Source organism: Branchiostoma lanceolatum, chromosome 15 (genome assembly GCF_035083965.1).
Source record: "Branchiostoma lanceolatum isolate klBraLanc5 chromosome 15, klBraLanc5.hap2, whole genome shotgun sequence".
Classification (NCBI taxonomy): Eukaryota; Metazoa; Chordata; class Leptocardii; order Amphioxiformes; family Branchiostomatidae; genus Branchiostoma; species Branchiostoma lanceolatum.
This window is the reverse complement of record NC_089736.1, coordinates 4,590,821-4,613,078: the sequence shown is the minus strand read 5'-3', so window position 1 is coordinate 4,613,078 and position 22,258 is coordinate 4,590,821. Positions and strand designations below refer to the sequence as shown.

General features: G+C 38.6%; 1 protein-coding gene across 2 annotated transcripts in view; it reads right to left on the bottom strand.

Annotated features, from left to right (window-relative positions):
• The window catches only part of LOC136449277 (dnaJ homolog subfamily C member 10-like), an 80,031-nt gene that overhangs the window by 13,499 nt on the left and 44,274 nt on the right, over positions 1-22,258 (bottom strand). For both annotated transcript variants that reach the window (XM_066449245.1, XM_066449246.1), the window contains exons 7-13: positions 22,026-22,116; positions 8,255-8,332; positions 7,469-7,725; positions 4,537-4,653; positions 3,861-3,972; positions 3,025-3,161; positions 1,960-2,076 (exon numbers count right to left, since the gene is read on the bottom strand). In XM_066449245.1, coding sequence (XP_066305342.1) covers positions 1,960-2,076; positions 3,025-3,161; positions 3,861-3,972; positions 4,537-4,653; positions 7,469-7,725; positions 8,255-8,332; positions 22,026-22,116 — 909 coding nt within the window. The remainder of the gene's footprint in view (positions 1-1,959; positions 2,077-3,024; positions 3,162-3,860; positions 3,973-4,536; positions 4,654-7,468; positions 7,726-8,254; positions 8,333-22,025; positions 22,117-22,258) is intronic.

Genomic DNA, 22,258 nt, shown 5'->3' with positions numbered 1-22,258 from the left:
TGTTAGAGGAATAGAGTAAGCCATAAATATTGCTGCAGTAAGACATGATAAAACGTGAAGAGTGAAACTTGGGACACTCAAATTACTTTTACCTTCTCCCTGTTGCCCAATAAACTAACTGATACAAATTTGGTGCCAAAATGTTACCTCAGTAGGGAGGGGGTTAAGAATCGGGTTACAGGGAGATTTGGCTTCCACAATCGGAATTAAATTTTCAATGTACAGTCTTAAACCTATAATAATAATAATAATAATAATAACTGGTTTATTGGTCTGAAATTACCAGCCAGTGCTGAATTGCTGCAGGGTTTACAGTCACATAAAACACAATTATACACAAAATACATGTCAGCTCCACACTTGCACTTTGTGGAACTGTCGCAAGGGTTTGGGTGGCTGCCATTCGGCGCCACCAGGTGACCTCAATACGACCTTCCCCAACCAAAGCCAGGTACCCATTCACACCTGGGTGGAGTGAGGAAATTCGTGTTAAGTGCCTTTCCCAAGGGCACAACATCGGGGCATACCGGTGGTTTCGAACCCGGGACCTCTCGGTTCTGGGCGAAACACCCTAACGATTGACCAAACCTGCCCAAGAAGATAACTCAGTTGACCAATAAACTCTGGTCTATGTGAACAGGTGGTCACTACAGACAGGATTCTTAATGCTTGTGTCAATGGGAAAAATATTGTAAGGAACCACCAAAAATTGTTGCATTGGCCAGTTGGCACTTATGTAGAGGTGGTCACTTGTACAGGTTTGACTGTACTGTAAATTTGTTCCAAGCGACATCAGTTCGAAGTTCTTGGTTGAAACAATACTGTAGTACAGCAAGGCTGTTAATTAGATAGCAGGGCATCAGGGTGTAGTAGACACCCTACAATAAGAAAACAAGGAAATTAGACACTCTGCGTTTGCAGGGGACACTCAGAGGATACACTGGTTCCCTAGTAATTGCATAAATTTGTAAATGTTCCATCCCCCTCCCACACCCTGGTTTCCTCATACATGTACATATTTGCTGTGTCATACTCTTATGATGAAGAGGGTAATGCAAAATAAAACCACTGCAAGTATTTACAGCATATCTTATTCAGCAGCCCTCCACAATTCTCTACGAAGCGTTACACACATACAGGAATGTCATCACCATCATGCGTGAATAACCCAAACAGACCAGTGTACATTATTCCAGCTGACTTCCCTTTCCTCCAACTGTAGCAGAAGAAGGTGGTGACATTTGGCTGTGCTTACCCAAGGGACAAATTAGATTTTTGACCTTTTCTTCTATCTGGCTTGGTTCCAGGGAGGAAGACCTTAAATCTCTGAGATTCCCAAAATAGAATAGTCATGCTGACATCGTCTGATCATAACGTTTTAACCTTTAGCAGGTTGATGTAGCCGTTTGGCTAATTCTCTATTGGTTATGGGGACCTTAAAAAAGACAGATGAACTTCTCCTATTAGCCTTCAAAATGAGATGCCTACGGGCAATTCTCTGCATCACGCTCCGTGATTGCATACCAAATGTTGAAATCAGAGCCAAACTCGGGGTTAAAAAGACCATCGTGGAAATGGTACAGACAAGAAGGCTGAGGTGGTTTGGCCACGTCATAAGAAGACCCCCACAAACACTAGTCTACAAAGCCTACAACCAGGAGTTTGCTACCCCCAGACCCCGGGGAAGACCACCTAAGAGATGGAAAAACCACATCATGAAGGACACTGGGTTAAACATTCAATGGTTCTGAGCCCAATGCTCTAACCCTTATGCCACACCGACACCATAAATTTTACAAAATCAACAAAAACAACTGATTTCACAGTTCACAGATGTAAGAGCAGAAGCTTTGTTAAAAACACTATCCTGTTGTTTCATTTATTTTGTACAATGCATTACTATTAGTTACCATTTCATCTAGGGACTCATTCATTCTTCCCGGAGTTTATTATACCTACTTTATTGCACAAGACGTTGTGGATGGTACAGTCCACAGTGCCGAAGCTGACTGTCCCATCCAGCGATCTCGAGGCTTTCCTCCACTCTGGTAGCAGCATACGGCAAGGTGGGCACCACTGGAACAATGGGAAAACATACACCATTAGGCTCGCTCCTGAAGCTTCGCCAAAAATCAGTTCATCTACAGGCTTATTTCAGTGTCTGCTTAACCTTTAGCGCACTGAAGTAGCATTTTGGCATGCAATTCTCTATTGGTTACAGAGTTAGGCAGCAGGGAGAATGTTAAATGACACATTTTCTGCAATCAGGTCCTGTTCTTGGTGCTGTATATTATGTGGTTATGCTAGCTGTAATAGGACTTGCACTGTCATTATACCTTTAACATATCAATTAACTTTTTATTATTATAGATGAGTTAGCATTGAAGGAAAATCAACATCTCCACTGTCCATTAACACATCTAAACCCCACAATATGGGAAAAAATAGATGATAAACCAGACAATGTAATTCTTGAAATTTTGTGGTGGTTTCACCTTTGCAGTTTTCATGGTGTTTTCATTACAGTGAACATGTACAGTGTGTGACTATAGCGCTACTGCAAATTTAAAACCACCGAAAACACTCCATTTTCCTGATAATGCAAAAGTAAATCGTATTTACACTGTAGTGAGTGAGCGAGTTAGTCCTTTTTACCTTAAAAGTACACCCCTACTGTTACAAACTAGCGCCATTGTTATAAATTGGTCCTATTGTTACAAATTGGTCCAACTGTTACAAACTAGCCCCTACAGTATTGTTACAAATCTGCCCTATTGTCATCAAGACTTGGTGGAGCCAAGTGACCTTGTGCATGATAAACAGTGACAATAAGTTACATTCCTTCAAATATACATTCCTCAAGTAAATGAAAGAAAAAGAAAGCATTAGCAAATGAAAAAAACGAAGATACAGCAGCTGCCATAGAAATCCTTTGTACAAAGATGCTACTAAAAACTCATTATAAAAATCTATATATTTGACTGTGAACACATTCATGTAAGTACAGGAAAGGAAAATACTCACTGGTGCAAAGAAGTCCACAAACCAGGGGTCTTTGTTGTTGATGACCCGGCCTGGGAAGTCATCGGGGCTTAAAACTTCTACCAAGGAGGCGGCAGCTTCTTTAGCAAAGTTTACTATGTCGTGGGCAGTCATCCTCCCTGGAAAACATCAAACAAACAAGATCATAGCAGGTCCAGGACAAAGGATACAAAAACCAGACGTTCTGCTGCAGAACCAAGGTTACACACCAAGAGGCCCATATTTGACCTGGACTTTCGTCTTCCCAAGTGTACCCACATATCAAATATCATGACAATCCATCCAGAGGTACTTAAGTAATGCTGACCTCAAATATTGACACAGACACACACAGAAACACACAAACAGACGGACAGACATGCAAAAAAACAATACCTCCATTTTTCATAGAAGCAAACTTCAGCCCCTTACCCATACTGCTTTGTAACTCTTTCAGTCTCAGAGAAAAAAAAGAAAAACACTGGGCTTGAGTAACTTCTAAAATGTTTGTGTATGTTCCCAAACTACGAAGTAGAAAAGTTTAATTCTTTTGTGCATTAAAAAGAAGTCATGATGTACTCCAATAAGATATTTTACAAATCTAAAGACTCAGGTAACACATTGAAAACTGTATATTTTCTGAAATCAAATTCTGTCCTCGGTGCTGAATATTTTGTGGTTATGCTACCATTCAATTCCTAGTGCTGAATGATACAAACATGTGCATGAGCATGCATAATACATTGCAGTGGAACCATGGATGTGGCCCACACACCTGCAAAGGACGACACATGGTCATAATGCCCCCCAAATGACAACAGCAACAACTAAAGACTCACCATGATGTACTTCATGTCCACCCTTTGATTTGAAGACAGCTATGGAGGGATAATGTCTGATGTGGAGATTCCTGCACAACTGTCGGCTGTTACTGCAGTTTATTCTGCCAATCTGAAAAATGAGTGACAGAATGTACTATGTTATGAAATCCATGACATCAGTGTGGACATTCACAAATACAACTAATTACATAAGCCCTGCATGTCTGAGGTGAAATGCTCTCTCTGTAAAATGTCAATACAAACATGTACCTGGTAAACCACTATCAATAGTATCATTCTGTGAAAAACATCGACGAGTTCCACCCTTTAATGTCTCAAAACTTATCATGTTTGTCTTGCTAACTTTACCTGTCTGTGCATTTCACTTCTAAAATGTAATTGTGAGTTACTTGAATCTAACTACATGTACCAAATGTATAAAAAGACTCTTTTTATGCAACCAAAAGATTTAATCCACCGACGTTACATGTACCAAAATATGCAGCTGAAACTATCAACAGTTTAATCCACAGTTACTTAAGTTTACATTGTCAAAATACAGCATTCACTTTCTTAATATTCCTCAAAATGCTTTATGAAACTCCATGACTTCCTGTGAAAGAAAAACACATTTTCCGTTGTATAATAATGTAAACACTGTGAATACTATTGAGACATTTCATGGTTGTCTTACATTCATGTCCTCCAGTAGGACAGGTAGTTTCCTCAGCTCCAGATCAACGTCATTTCCCACCATGAAGTGTAGAAGCCAGGACTGCTCCTCCCCTTTACTCAGGCCTTCACGCATTTTCTACAACCAAAACACATCAGATATCAGACTTACTGGTATCAACATTACGTTTATCAAGGTTAGATATCCAGGTAAGCAATACATAAAGACAAGTCAAACTCTGTAACTGGATAGAAATTAGGAGATTTACTTCCGGACGTTTCGTGTGACAACATGATGACAACACCACAACAATCAATTCCTCATGTTTCAAATATCGTTAAAAGTAAAAATCAAGAAAGAGGCCAAGATGAAATCTTATTGGCAGGAATCTTAGGTCTGACAATATCAATTCCTTAACTGCAATTGTGCACACTAAGGCAAAGCCATGCCCCCTCAAGCTCCATTTTTACATACTTCAATTAGTTCTTCAAGTTTTCGTCTCAATCAAACAAATCAAAGTTTATCATGCATAGATATGCCTCTAAACTAACAGTAGTCAAATGAGCTTTGCATAGAATAGAGAATTTTTAATAAGTAAATTGAATTTCTTAACCTTCAAAATCATCATTAAGTTTAAAGTTGATGAACGTTTTGAACATGTAGGAAGTACATTGTATGCATTGAGCACACACAAAAGGAAAAACTATGGAATATATATGTGTTCAAAAGTGGCAAATCAATAAAAGACATCTAACTTTGTTTGCAAATGGCAGAATGTCTCAGAGTCTTCATTTCAAAATTGGGTCATTGCCAATGAAAGCAAATCACACAACAATGACATTTTTATGAGCCATACCCCATAATATTGACTAATAAAGGTCTCCAATGACAGCTAAAAATTCAGTAATGTACATTAAAACTTCTTGATATTGAACTTGAAGTAACAAAGAAGATATGAAGCATCATTCTTCATTCTTGGGAAATGTTATAAACAGCCACAGGATATGATACTGGCAGAAAGACAAGTTTTACTGATAGCTAGAGACAGCATCAGGAAAGCACTGATTGCCAAGGGACAAAAATTGACATCTGAAGAAAATTCTATTGAATTTCTAACATCACTTTTTGGCATTGTTTCAAGAAAAAGTGCTAGATCCATGTTCATACATATTATACCTGAGAATTTCAAGATGTTACATTATCACCTTCTATCAAAAGTACACTAAAATTGAAAGGCGCCTGCGTTGAAATGCCTGATTGTAGAAGTATGCAATGTGCATCAGCGTGTATTTGCACGTGACAGTGTTTTTGAGTGTCTGAGTGAGTGTGAAAAATGAGTAATAATTATGAGTTTTTTTTTCTGACAATTTCTGGCACATGTATTCATTTCCTCTTTGCTATTCTTATCCTTCTGATCAGATGTAGGATTTTTGTTCTTTTTTTTCCAATCCATCCCTAAGACTTACATGTAATATGAAGAGAAACTGTGCTCATATAATGGAGTGGCTTCCTACAAGAATATCATTGATCTCAACTTCATGATAAATGTCTTACACATGCATATTCCATGCACACTGTCATGTAGTTCCTTCATAATTTGCTTATCAGCTTAGCAATAAGCCTTCAATACTGCCAACAGAATTTGGCACAGACTTCTAAAGACTGTAATATCTAAAATCTCTTCGACATTGAACTCCCTGGGGACTTAACGTCCTTGATAGGAATCAAGCTTACTTCAAAAGTCAATACAAATGGATTTGTTTCCCGTACTTTATCTGCAAAACGAGCCAATAGGAGGTCAGATAAACTGTAAAAGAAACTTTAGCAGCCTCCTAATCGTGATTTAAAACCGAGCTTTAACATGATTTGATACCCTACAAAACCTTAACAGGATTTTTATTAGTGTTGTCCATAAATGTAGGCATGAAAGGGCTTTACTCTAATTACAAGGGATGACGATACAGTTACTGTTGTCACGTTAATTCCCTGTAAAAGGAAGTTATGGACTTGTTCATTACTTCTAATTGTAAATAGATGAGGTGTTAGATAAAGGTATGGATTGTGAGATTCGCCACAGATGCCAACTCTCCTGTTTTCAATTGGAATTGACTACCGGTGGGTCATGAATATTATGAAAATTCTCAGCAAGATAGATTACAGCTTAAGGTACAATGTACATGTACGTAAGGGCCCGTTCATACTTGCACATATACAATTTATTCAAGTCCATATGAGTTGTGTATTTACATTTGCCTCATAATAAGTAAAGTTTGCAGCCCCAAAAAAGTTTTTCGGTTTGATAACAAGGCTTTTTAACAGTGGGTCAAAGCAGAAAACACTTTTTTTCCCTGTAAACTTTGCTTAGACCAAAGAATAATATTTATACGCAACACATACGGACATTACATGTAAAAAAATTCCCGCCATGGATACTCCATGCCAACTTTTCATTTTCAACATCACCACCCTTCACACTATATATGTATCTCCTAAATTGGTCGCTTTGCTACCTTGCTACGCTAAAATACAATCCTGGCTAGAACCCTGGCTGAAGAAAACTGATAGCCGCAAGTATGTCATCCGTATAATAAAGTCAGTGTAGCCTCTCTCTCTCTCTCTGTCTCTCTGTCTCTCTCTCTCTCCATTTTAACGTCTTTTATTCCCATCATATGGGGGTTGGACGTGCTTGCACATGGATAGGGGAGCCCCAGGACTCCTCATCAAGTGCAAGTATTTTTTGTAGCAAGAGTTTTTACGGCTGGATGCCCTCTCAAAGACAACCCAAGCCCTACTGGAGGGCTTAGGACATGGGAAATTGTGTTAAGTGCCTTTCCCGAGGGCACAACTCCTGGGTGCATGTCCGGACATGTCTGTGTTCAACCCTGGGGATTGAACCTGGGTTTCATTGGTTCATAGCCGGATGCTCTGCCATTATGCCACACAGACGCCTCACCTCAAAAGAGTCGTTGTCCAGTGTGACGACATCCGGCATGAGTTTGAGGATCTCGGCTGCTGCCTCCTGGGCGTCCAGACTGTTCAGCACCTGTCCCTTCCCCTTCTTCACCTCACCAGGTGTGTAGAACCGGGTGCCTGACTCCACACCTAGCCTCTCACAGATGGTCTCCGACACGTCACAGTCTACACCGCCGATGTTCACCAACCGGTCCAACATGGCTGCTAGCTTCTTCTGATTGGTGTCGGATAGACAATCTGGAATCAATAACAACAAAATTAAACTACAGTCTACACCGCCGATGTTCACCAACCGGTCCAACATGGCTGCTAGTTTCTTCTGATTGGTGTCCGATAGACAATCTGGAATAAACAACAACAAAACTATGTACAGTCTACGCCACCGATGTTCACCAACCAGTCCAACATGGCTGCTAGTTTCTTCTGATCGGTGTCCGATAAACAGTCTGGGTGGGAAACAATGCTCAGATGTTCTGAACTTGAAAATGCCACATTCAATATTGTGTCTCCAGAATCTCTAGAGACCTAACTGAGTTTCATTAAGTATGATTAAAGACCCTTTATTAAATAAGTTTAGTATAATCTGAGACGGTCCATCTGAGACTTGATTTTTAGACAAAATTTGAATGTTAGATATTAAGTGGAGCTTTGAGGAGACAAACAATTGGATGCATCATATTCATACATATTGTATCAGCAAATAATTAAGGAATTGTTAGATAAAAGTCGGTGGCTAGATCTGGTTTGATACAAGAAGACCACTTACCCAGCCCAGAAGAGCAGAAGGTGATGACCCAAGGCAAGTCTGCGGTCTCGGCGTTGTGGATGGCCATGTCAAAGTTAGCTGTGACAAACAACAAGAAACAAAACATTGTAAACCTTCTGTCAACTATATTGTATAGAATGTCCCTAAATGTAATTGTGAACAATCTAACATATCATTCAGTATGACATTGCCAACTTAAATGCATAGCAGCACCTGTAGAGTAGCCTTGTATCTAGTATTTCATAGCTCTGGTCCAGTCATTGTATCACTTGTAATGTTTAAAACATGAAACCAACTTCTAAAGTTTAAGTTATATATTGTATAATCTGAAATAAATGTCAACATTTGATATACCAACCAAAGAGCCAATCAACTCATCATGCAACAACCAAATAACCCATCAACAAAATTGTTCATTGCCAGGATCCCAAGATTTCATCATGTTCCCTAGGTGACCTAAAGGGAGAACTGCCCTTGAGAGACGCTATATGATGGATAGGCAGTGATTAAGACCAGCGATCGACCTGCAATACCACTAACTGCCTTTTCATAGAAAACTTGTAGAAGAGATCAAAGGATCAGAGGACAAGCCAGAATCATTATGGCTGGCAAGTAGACGTATTTATCATGTCAGTGAAGGATCTGGTCTCAAGGTGTTATCATCCTTCTCTGTCAAACTTTGCATCTAACACCGCTTTTCACTTGAGGCTGCAACTGCGCTGCAACCGCTAAGCGACTAAAGATTTTACAGATTGCTCAATACAAGTCATACAAGGTAGATAATGAGCAAATTATGTTTAATGTTTTGCGTGTTTTGTTGTCTTCTAGATCATACTCTAGTATTATCTTGCATGATCATATTAATTTCATTGAACTTATGAAATCAAGAGTCGCACAAATCTAATTTTGTTTGCTGTACACATATATGTACAACTGTACGGTCGCCCAGCGATCACTGTCTAGTTGAAAGGGAACCTAACTGACCATGTTACAAATCATACAGGGTATTGTATTTGAAGGACCAGAGATATTCCAAGATGTATTATTTATGAAATATGACATTTTGGATTCCAACAAAGGTTTGTGAAGATTTATTGCTGCAGTCTGAGCTTGTCAAAATTGCTGTTGTCACCATTACTTAAAAAAATAGTTTACAAGCACTAATGGTGGAAAAATGACAATTTTACATTGTAGACAAGTCAATATTTGAACTGGAGTTGATTATCATATTACAGTTTTCAGCATACACACAGTTTTTACCTTAAAAGTTAAAGCCTGCCAGAAAGCTACACTAATGAAACATTGACTTCAGTCTGCAGCATGTAAATTGATTTCTGCAACTAAATATCTTTTTTCCACTAATACTACAAATTAATGTGTAGTATTAGTGAAAAAAGATATTTAGTCGATATTTTAACTCTGAGCTATAACAACAGTAAGTGTTAGAGCGTCGGAGTTGTAACCAACAGGTATTGGGTTTGATGATCACCATGCCCCGACGTTGTGCCCTTGGGATTAAGGCACTTTACACGATATTCCTACCATGTTGGTGGAGTGACACCCACCGAGCCGCTTAGGCCAATCTGTCTAAAAGTGTACCAAAAACACAAGTGTCTACAGCTTTGGTTCCTGATGTGCCAACATCTAGCACATTTGCCGCCCAGAACCATACAATTTTTTGTATTGACCTATATAATACAAAGTTTTACCTAAAAGCCAAACAGAAAGCTGCACCAAGGAAACATTGACTGTAATCTACATGTACGTCAGTCTGTAGCTAGTAAATTGATTTCTGTGCTCCACTAATGGATGTGCAGTATCGACTGGTATTTGGCACGAGCTCTATTGTTACCGTAGGCCATCTGATCTTCCCTTGCTCCCTGTACAGCCTAGACTAGCTCATTTGTCATTGGAAGAGATACGATGCACGATACTTTAGTAACTGTTGTTGGCAGACACAACTTTTTGTGTGTGGCAGTCCTATTGATTTTGTTTGTCATTAGTTATTCTTTGATTTTGAAATGTATCGAAGTAAATTGTTTAAGCTTATTTCATGACATATATTCTATGTACATGACGTTCTTTTGTGGGCACACAAATAATGGACATGCAAGTGTAGGCAGGCCTCGCACAACCTACATACAGCAGCTGTGTGAGGATGCAGGCTGCAATTAAGAAGAACTACCGAGAGCAATGGAGGACAGGGAGGACTGGAGGAGGAGGGTGATGTTCATCCGTGACACTCTCATGACAAGATGATGACATGTATATATTGGAACATAATGTAATGTACAATAGTGATGATGATGCAACTTACACACTTACACGTAGTCTTTTATTGTTAACATTTTGTAGTTATGAAATGTAGGGTAGGTTTGCCAGGTAGTAACTGTAACTGTTGTTTAATAGCTGTAGTCATACATTGTACCATGTTACTTATGATTGTCGAGCAATAAAGTGCATTGACTGTATCATCAAAATTAATCAATGTTTTCCAAATTAGAAAAAAGATCAGGCATTTTGATATTACTTATCAGAACTCATATTTGACATTTGTAAATATGGCAGTATGAGAGATTCGTGTTCTGACTTTTCTGAGTAACTATCCAATATTTGAAAGAATGCCAAGATTTGAAAGTTAAGGATGTCAGGTGCCTGAGGCAGTGCAAATATACATACAGACACTCACTCAGTGACTCACTCCGCTCTAAGTGCAAATATTGCCTATAGTCTCCACAAGGCATGGGAGTTGTTTTATCTTCAAAGTTATTAATGCTACAATGTAGACTTAATACACAATAACTTTGTTCACTTTGACAGCTGAAATGATGTAAATACCATCAATGTTACTCCTGTGCACGCAATGTAATAAAATAGAGCAGCGAACTGCATCAAATTTACAACCAGAAACAGCTTTAAACGAAGCTGATCACATTCCATTTTTACGAACTGTCCTGAACTTCAAAAGCACTTACACGTAATACCAAACAACCCATCGCTGTGCACCTAACATTTAATGGACTGCCGGCTTTAGTTTTGAGAAGGTCGTTGACTTGTAGGTCGTTTGAAGGTCGTAGTTATCTAACTTTATTTACAGGACTCTGTGATGTACAGGGCTTTACGTAATAACTCCTCTTCTATCATGCTGACTTTTACGACTCTCGTAGCTTTGTCTACAAAGGATGTAAAATTGCATCTGGAGACAAGGGTCTACGCATGAATTGTAGAGTGAATAAAAGGGCTATAGAATATAGCGGGCAAAATGATCTGGTGACAACTTTTTACTGTAATTATACCGGTACACATTCGACTAGAAAGGCAACATTTGCAAGGAAACACAATCATGATGGCTACCTTCACATGGTCTAGCCTAACATTAGTACTGCTCTGTTTATTCATATATATTTATGTATAGCTGACCAGCCCCTGAAGTCTTGTCCTGCCACTTGCTACATTATGTAATCAAACACCACACCTTTTACAGGAAGAAGGAAGAAAAACTGTTGATATTTTCTATACTTGGACTGGTCCTCTTCCTTGAATTTGATATTATTCTTACTCAAATACATTGAATATTTAGGTGACCAGCTCTGTCCTGCCACTTGCTACATTCTGTAATTTAACATCACAGGGTGTCTTTCACAATTTTTATACCGGAAGAAAGAGTTGACTTTTTCTATACTTGGACTGGTCCTCTACCTTGAAAACTGTCGTATATTATGTATACTGTATAGCAGTGTGTTGGAGACTGGCATGAGCATTCTAATTTGCACATTATTGCTGAGTCAGGAGTTCATGTAAAAGTCTGTTCCTAAGTTCAAATGCTTTCCTAAGTACAAAGCCTCTTGTGGATTGCAAGCATAACCTTTAACCTGTCAGATTCCCCAATGTTCTACTGAGACATGGACATCAGGACGGTCTCTATACTAATAAAAATGATGTGTAAAGCTCCAGGCCTTGTCTAAGTTCAGAGAGATCTGGCCATAACCCTATGCTTTAACATTCCTAGGGAATACACACATCAAGCCTTTCATTGAATACATATAATAAATGTACAATGTAGATGGGGTGAAGAATAGAACGAACTATGCATTTATTATGTGCATGCTTTTACTGGTAAATGTTTCAACCACTTTCAATAATGTCATGAGACAAAATGTACTTAATAGCTGCTTGACATACGTAAAATTTTCTCAACTCTATGTAGTACCAAGATGGTTTCTGACAGTGTGCTCTCTTATTGACAAGAGACTCTAAACAACTTAAGCCGAGGAGTTCTAAAACTCAACTGAGAGCATGTGAATCTACCAGGCTCTGTTAGCCGTAAATGAATGTTGAGGCCTCGGGCAATCTGAAACTCATGGGGAGGGTGGATCTGATTAATGTCTTAATCAGTTAATGCACTTCTCTTTGGGACAAGGTGGCTTCCTTGACTGTCATATCTTGATATTATCCTGGATTGAGGACTAATATGACTACCACTTAACATAATCATGAGACTGAAGTGATTTACAGAACGGATGTGTGAAGGAATCATAAATGATAACAAGTCTTTTCACGGTGATGATAAGTTCACGGTACAGAGGACAATTTTATTTCTGCTACAGCAAAGTTGCTTCACCACAGATTACATAACTTAACAGACTCTAGTTTCTGCATACCCTATAGCTAGAGAAAATTCAATGAGAGGACTAAGAACAAAGTTCGTGCTTAGAAAATCAAGAGTGAAGGGAATGGATAAGTGACTTCCTGCCCAAATCTTTTTAATAAAAAGCAGTTGTATCAATGGCCTTGGGGGAGGAACATTAGCTAGTAAATTCAACCCCTTTTCCGCTGTACTGACATTGACGATTCCCTAGTTTGCACGTCAAAGTGTGATTATGAATGCGTATGTGGGGAATCCTCCTCTTAGGAAATGGTATCTTATATTAATATCTGTATTGACCTCTGGATCCTAATACCATCCTGGGAAGGAATAAGAGAGCTTAGTCTGTATGGCCCGGAGCGCTCGAGATGCTCGAATCACTACTCTGGATATTTCAGGCAGCTTTTAATGCCCTAGGTAAATTTTCTAGGAGCAACTGACATCCTAGGGGAGACCTTGCTTAAGACCTTTAAGAATTTGGCAGAGGAATTCAGGCAATTTTGAAGCAGTAACAAGATCAAGTTGTTAAGATTGCGTTGAAAGTTCACTGTCTTCAAATTGTACCTGAGGCACCAATGAATAAGGTATTCATCCCAGAAGGTTATGCTAAGAGCTAATGTCTAACCAAGAAGTGAATGTCTGATAAGGCTGTTCCAAAAGTTACCTGCTGGCAAGATAAAACTTAGGATAAAGGGGAGTGATATCATACAAGATTGAAGTTTTTTACAACTTTGGAAACAAAGTTACTGTAAATGTACTTGTGGCAGTATGTGACTATAGTGCTGCCGCAAACTTCAAACCACTGCAAACACCCCATTTTCGCCTTTAATAGCACGAAATAAATGCATTTACAGTATTTTGGTTTAACTTAAAGCCAGGACAAATATCTAGAATATTTCTGCATAAAGTGAGAAAACTGAATTTATGCTTGCTGTTATACATTTATTCACTTGGAACAAAAGTCAGCAATAGAAGAACATTCTGAGACCAGATAGGACTCCCTAAAGCATTACAAAATTGCTTCTTCTACTGCAAAAAGCGTGTCAACTAATGATTGCTCTTTTTTGAAACTGACTTTAACATTGCTCTTTTCCCTACCCTTTACAGGAAATTAATAAATCATACACACCCCATGCAAAATGCCACAATATGCTTAAAATACTTACATTGTGACCCATATAGCCATAGGGAGGGAGTTGAGGGAAGATGGCTTCCAGATTTAATAGCATGGCCAGATTACAAATGTATTTAACCATGGAGGTGTCACTTTGTCAGTTTTCATAATTACATTATTACATTCTGAAGACTGCAGAATAGAAGAATTTGAACCATGCCACACAAACTGTCTATGTCATTGCGAATGTACCTAAAGAATAGAATGAATTGAAACGTCACTACCCGAATCCCAGACTGGTTTCATTGGTATTGCAGCAGAACAGATTTTTGTATCTTTTGACCTGGACGTGCTATGTGTACATAGTATTATTCAAGATTTGGTGTCAAAAGGAAATTCCCCTGCATTTTTTGACATTTTGCATATTTTACAATCACTTGGCTCATGGCTTTGGGTCCTATCGTATATAAGAAGTGCAAGCTAAGTCCCTCAAATGATAGTGATCAGGATTTGAACTCTGATCTTTTAGTACAGAAAGCCGGTTCACCAAAAGGCAAGCAAGGATTCATGTCCTCGGTTTACCTACATGTAGGATATAAACTGGGGTGACCTTGTCTACAATGTAGTTCTAAAATCAGCGAAAAGTTGCTGAGATCGTCTAATAATTGCATCATTCATCATTTATCGTGTCAGTTCTACTGCTTAGGGATACGGAAGTAAATCCCAAATGCGTCAGGGATTTTCTTGATGCTTTTTCCTCTATATTGATAGCTACGTTATATGAAGGACATACTAGATATAACAAGCTGCACAATGCACAGTACGTGTTAAGTGCTATTCTCATTGGCCTGTTCTCCAATGAAGTTTCACATCCATCACTTAATATGTCTGGAATCTTCTTGATGTCCATTCCTTTATATTGATAGCTACATTGTTACACTTTATATGAAGGACATACTACATATAACAAGCTGTACAATGCACAGTACGTGTTAAGTACTATTCTCATTGGCCTGTTCTTCAATCAAGTTTCACATCCATCACTTATACAAGTTTTAATGACTGCCACTTTCCTGTGAACTAATCTTGGTTATAAATAGCGGAGTCTCGGCCTGATTGCCCCTGCATCGATCTGTACCTAACACCTTTCTGACGACCTTTACTGATTATCAGCAGGACTTATGCATCCAATCCCACACCCTAAAGAAAAGGGCAGGGAGGCTGGGAGGGAGGTACGGACGTGGGTCAAACCAATTGTCTTTTGGTTCCGACTTTTGACTCTTTTTGTTCTTTCTTCTCCCATGTCGAGCATGTATCACCCTGAATGATGAATATGGTATATCTTTGTACATTACAAACGTGAATACGTGTATTTTGATAACCTAAGATTTTGAAGCAATACCACATACAGAGTACTGGTACAGTAGTAGTTCCTGAACTGTAATGTGCCTATCACAAGAATATCCTACCCTGTAGTACATGTACTATAATGCTGTAAACAATTTATTGACAGCTACAAGATTGTGGCCTACATATACTAGTACATTTTATTTGTACATTTATGATTATAATTATTATGAAAAACACTATTCAAGTTCTGTTAACTTCATTATGAACATTGTAATACATAATATAACATCTGACCTGCATACCACATACAAAATGTATAATGCAGAGAGGTGCATCACTTGACTAAATATTCATTAATTGAATCTGCAGTAACAGCATTTTCCTTGGCAAGATAACAACATACCTTCCAGGCTCCCCTGTGACATGACTTATTGCAGTGAAGACGTTTTCCATTTAAGATGGTAATTTGGTAAAAATCTTGATCAGATAACTCCTTAGGAGGATCAAGCTGACCCAATTAGCAAGTTAAGAAAGGAGGCTAAACTCAAGGGAAATTTGGATGCTATCTTAACTATCCATTTATGCTTTAAGTCAACTTTTAAGTCTCTGAAACTCAGAGGAAGTCTAACTTTTACCCCTTGAAAATGCATTCAAATAAGGTAATTATACAGGATTCAACAGGGACTGTACTGTGCAACTGCGAAAAACTGATTCAGAATTGAGGGCAACTTAACTTCGTGCTATGAATAAGATAATTATGCAATTTGGCATTTCAGGGAAAACTATTGAAGGCCATTGTCGAATTTGACCTTTGTTTCACTGACCCCTACCCACCTACAAAATGTCATAATTAAGGATCCATCTGCAACTTCTTGAGTTATGCTGTACAGAGACAAACAAGCTGCACCAAAAACATGACATTCTTGGCAGAGGAAATACCTCAAAACATGTCTAATAAATGTCAGATGTCTCTGAGAGATATGGCACACAGAGAGAGTCATGCATACTGCAGGAAAAGCCATCTGTGAGTTAAACATCAAGATCACGTATATTGGACTAACATCTGACACAGCGAAAAACACTTAAGGAAATCTTCAAAAACAAGATTTAATGCCAATCAGCACCACAGTATCAGTCGTCTTCTGGACGCCCTACAATAAAATAGCAAAGAAATTAGACACCCTCTTTTGCAGCTGGATGCACAGAGGACACCCCCTTTCCCATTTCAGGACACCCTGTCTGTAAATCCTAGCTAAAAGCCTGATCAGCACTTCTCCTTTTTAGTCAATTACATGTAGGACTTCAATCATGTACTAATCTTTATCTTTGCTATATTTTGTCTGACCCTTACCAGTCTTTCCTCATGACTCAACAAAAAGCAACTGGCAGACTAATTTGAATTTGAATAAACATTCTGTAAGGCTCAAACAAATGACCAAGAAATCCAAATTTAATACATTTTGGCATTTCGGTGAATACAAAACGAGTCTAGTGAATGTCAGATGTCTCATAGAGATATGGCACACAGGAAGATGCAAGGACACTTCAGGAGGAGCCATCCTTGGGTTAAACACCAAGATTACGTATCTAACTAACATCTGACGCAGCAAGAAAATGCAAAAGAAAACTTCAAACACAAGATTAAAACCCAATCAGCACTTCAAACAAAAAGAAATCATGGGCCGTACAAAAGGGCAAAGCTTAATTGAAGACAACTTCCCCTGGGGTCTATGTAGACCTTTTTGGCAATTCAGTGAAGATAAAACATGTTTAATAAGTGTCAGATGTTTCTGAAAGATACAATTTACAAACATGCATGCATTCATACTGTATTGGTTTTCTGTAACTACATCTGACTCAGCAAAAAATGCATATTTTTCATTGACAAACTCTCCCTTACTACCTAACTCTGTAACCAATAGAGAATTGGGTGCCAAACAGCTACTTCAGTGTACTAGATCTAGAGGTTAAAATTAAAGAAAAAAACTCCAATTACAAGGATTGAAATCCAATCAGCAATTCAAACAAAACGTATGGCAGTCTTACTAAGCATTTAGCTATCACTAATTGCATTAACCACTTCATTCATGTCAATTTGACTGCATCGAAATACGTAAATGCAAGTGATGTCAACAAATTTCCTACAATTTTAAGGACTGAAATCCAATTATTGCTTCATCAAACAAAAAGAAGTCACTGCATTGTTACTAGGCAATACGTTGACTTAATTACATCTTCGATGCCATGAAGCGCATTGCTATTTCCTCCCAACGGATCAATGGACACACTACGAGAACTGCACACAAATTTCACAATTTTACTGCTAGTTTTATCTAATCAAGTGTTTTCTTTAAAGGAACTGATAAACTGCACAATTACAGAGCAATCTTAGTGTACTTTAATGGGTGCTTTGGCCTCGGGCGGGGAAGTACAGTGACTTTGATCAATTTTCTCACTTCCTGGATGTAAAGTATGACCTTTTCCTGTTGGTTCAACCGCTATAAAGTAGAATTTCTTCTTACTCTACCATATCATGTTTAATTTTGGTTGTAAGTAGTGGTGTGTATATATAGAATACAACACGTTGTATTCCATATCACCCGAGGTACCAGCCCGACCGCGGGGGCGATCCGACCCGCGGTCGGGCTGGGACCGAGGGTGATGCGGAATACAACGTGTTGTATTTTATTTATGTCATACCTTGGTCATACCCACCCGAAAAAACATACATTTCAATGCGGAATGCGCCAGAAGTTGAGGGAGTTTTGTGTCTTCGAACAAGAAACTGTAGCAACATTGATTCCAATCTCCGAATCCGGTATTCGAATTTCCGACGGCCGCACAACCGGCGCGCTCGAAATGCGTTCGAAATATTCTATGGAAGCCTGTGTGATAACACTTCCGAACCCTATGTGATCCGGATAGTTATCACACGGTCCGGAACACCCGTATCAGGCCCAGGCATGACATAACTAAACTTATGTTCAGGTTCAGGTCCGGATTCAGGTCCAGATGTTCAGGTTTAGGTCCAGACTTGAATATACAGACCCGAACCCATGGCATTCATGTGATAGAAAAATTTTTGGTTTCATGTAAAATTGCATGTTGGCATAGATTGTACATACAATTTGAAAAATATACATCATGGACATGCAAAATCATATACAGTCAGTAGTAGACATGAAGTTCAGTACTATTACTTACATGTACTAAACACAAAAACAGCAATGTTTTTTGTCTATTCCAGTGCAAATTTCATGATCTATGGAAGGTTTTAAGATGGTTTAGAACAAAAAAGGAAAATGTAGATGAGAGATAGATTTTTGCAAGTCGGGAACTGGTTTGCGATGTTTAAGTTTTAAGCAAATCTTAACTCAATCAAATGACGAATATAATGATAAATTTGAAACCATTAACAAGAATGAATGCAATAACTTAGAAGAGTCATACACTTTTGATACATGATTATCATCCCACCTTCCTCATAAATATCAAATTCTCCACTACACTTTGAATGATAATATATTAAACCTTTTCCAATATCAAAGGAAAAGGAAAGGATTATGTGCTTAGTGATATTAAAGGACTCATTAGGCACACCGTGCTACACTAATTACTCATCTCATTGTGCCTTATAAGATCTATCTTACTCTATATCGGTTACATTTGAGACACAGCCATTTAGAGAACACATTTATTTCAATTCTCGATTACCAAAAGAAATGGACAATGTGCTTTCAAGGCATGCAAATAGGACAGGTAGATGAAAAAGAATTAGCTGACCTTTCCTTGGCTAGCACAAATCTACAGCAAATGTATGAGTTTCTGTCAACCTCAATGATACTAACCTTCTAATAATGAAACAATCTCTGAAGCAATCGGTAACCATGTATACACGTATGGTATATTTCTATTCTGATCATATATATCATAATCTCAAGAGATGAATGCTTTGATTTGTTACAAAGAAAAAGATTTCCGGCAGAGAATAAATTTGTCTCCCAATAAGTGATGTCTGATACATACAAATGAACTATATAGATCATTGCTACATGTAGATACAGCACAGGGTAATACATGTAGAAGAAAATCTCTGTTCTAATGAGTTGCTTACTTCATAAACAGTCATTTTCCACTGCAAAGTTTCTTTCATGTTTATCATATCTTTTAGGCCACACCATTTTAATTTCTTGATTAACGGAATTTTGAAAATTTCTAGATTGGAAAATCAACAGGGAAACAGAATCTCAGAGGAAAGTTTGTTGCACACAATTTCAGGGATTGAACAGGGTAGGTGCAAGTTTTCACCCCAGCCTTCTGTTTTCATGATTATTTTTTTGCTAAAATTTATAAAAAATCTGTTAACCAACAAATTAAATTGGTGTGGCCTTAGACCAAAAGAAAAGGAACAGACAAGATCTGAATCTTAACTTTGTGCTAATGCCATCAAGTCCCAATCAATAGCATCTAATTCCCTGATCCTATGAATTAATCATGGTGACTAAATCAGATAATTAAAGTAATGACTGGGAATGGAAAATTTATAAATCGACCTGTGAATCCAGGGCACCAGCTCAATATGCATCCTTTTCACAGCTTGGGGCAAAAAGCTATGATAAAAGAGCCGACAAGGAAAATCCATTTGACATCTCAAGGACTGATTTTTATCTTGGTTTCAACGGAAAGTTTTCCTTTAGTTTTAAAGTAGATTGTAAGCCCTTCAAAAGATCAACCAAATTCCTTTGCAAAGTGACCAGCACTGTCAGCATAATGGTAGAGAAAATACTGGGTCGTGCAGCCTTTATTTTTAGTCCCCAATCCCGAGGCAAGTAATGATCGAGTGATTTTCAGCAGATTGCAAAATTGATACTTTCAAACTACACAGCATTTCCAGTCCAAATGTTGGAAGCTTACAATGTACTTTGACATTCTTCTTGTCATCATCTTGTATCATGTATATGTTTTCCTGAAACTGGCTCCAGGAACATTCATCTTGGTCTGCTAAGCTAAAGGCTTGTCTTGTTTCACAGCCTGCTTCAGGCCTTGAATTTCATATCAAGTTATCTCAGCACCTTTGGGGACGGGCACTTAAGGAAGGGTCAAGTAGGGGGAAGAAAACAGAGCCTTCCTTCAGAACTAAAACATTTAAAGCCTAAAACCAAGCAAAATGTACTTCATGTAGAATCTGCACTATTCATAGTCTTGCGAGACCGACAAATACCTACCTGCTACGATTTCAGCACCAGGGACAGGGATACAAATGTACAAATGTACAAAATGACTAATGAACTGGTGGACGTACCAACTAATAAGTATCTAATACCAGCTCAGAAAAGGACAAGAAATAGCCATGCCTTTAAGTATCGGACTTTCCAACTGAGGATTGATGTGTTTAAAAATTTGGATTTTCCTAGAACGATCGTAGAGTGGAACTCGTTACAACCAAGTACAGTGGAAGCATCCTCATTAGATAGCTTTAAACAATGCATGCAGTTAGATATGCAAAGGTTAGACGTGACAGGTGGTTCGGTGTTATATAAACACGTGCCTGCGAAGCTGGTGTGTTACGCCGAATGGCGGTTATACCGGCTATATAGATACAGATACAGAAACGAACTGAGAAGTTTCTGTCATTTGGACTGTTTGCCCCCACGACTTATGACGATGATGAGACTCTTATCTTCTAAGACGAGCCAGCTCTCGAAGACCTTGCCATATCCTTCACATAACCTTCAGCGTGCTGCATTACCATAACCAGTAGCAATTCTCTGTCATGGGGTCAGACTTGAGGTCAAAACAGCTCTCAACTAGTCACCTCCATAGCACTTCCAATTCCGTAAAGTCCTCTATCTGACCTACATTACCCCCGTATAACAGGACCTTTTAGCTGTCATCTTCCCAATTTTCCATCTGGTAGGCACATAAAAAGTGTATCTTTACTAGAAAATTGCCGTTTGTATCTGGGGCGGGTTGATTTGCCACATCTTTGCAGCGACCTGCCTCGTCCAAAAGGCCAACCAATCAGTCTGGAAGATGCTTTCATTACTCTGGTGCATTTATGATATTCTGGGAGTGTTACTGTCACTGAGTTTCTACATCTCCATGATTGTACTGGGCTCGAAATACTGGGTGCGTGTTCATTTCGTGCACCCAAAATTGGAGCTGTGCACATGATTTTTGACTGTTGGTGCACCAGTACACTTAGATATTTGTACAGGTTTATGTACCTAAAGTAGTTTTGTGCATTTACCTACTGCATATTCTATGATTTTTTTATTGAGTGTCAGAAAAAAATAACAAAACCTCTGCTGTATTACTGGAAATTTTAGTTAGTTATAGAATTTCAGATTCAATTTTTCAAAAGAGGTAGTAGAGCTTTGATGTGACCTATGAGGTATGGACTGTCAGTCTTGTAAATAGGAATTTTTAGCTGATGATGTAGGGCTGATGTGAATTACGATTTTACCATGGTCAATTCTGACCAACGGAGGCCATAGGAATAAGGCTTGTAATTCAGTTTAACTCAGACATTCTACTTTATTCTATGTTGTGCACCCATAATGTTTCCTGTGCACCTAGACTTCTAGGTTAGGTGTACCAGTACACTTATTCCCAAAAATTACTTTCAAGCCCTGTTGTAGCTATAAAAGGTTGACCCTTACCTGCCCAGAGGTCGGTGACAGAGGCAGTGACTTGCTTCAGGGCAAATTTCACCATCTTCTTTGTGGTCTTCTCATCTGTGTAGCGCTCAGGCTGTGAAGGGAACCGTAGAGCAACATGAGTCAACAAATTGCCAAGCCGTAGATGATAATAAGGGATGGCTGCTTTAGCTAGAATCAGAATGCTGGCCATGATTAGCTTTATCTTGGTAGCGCTCAGGCTTGGGTAGGGGGGA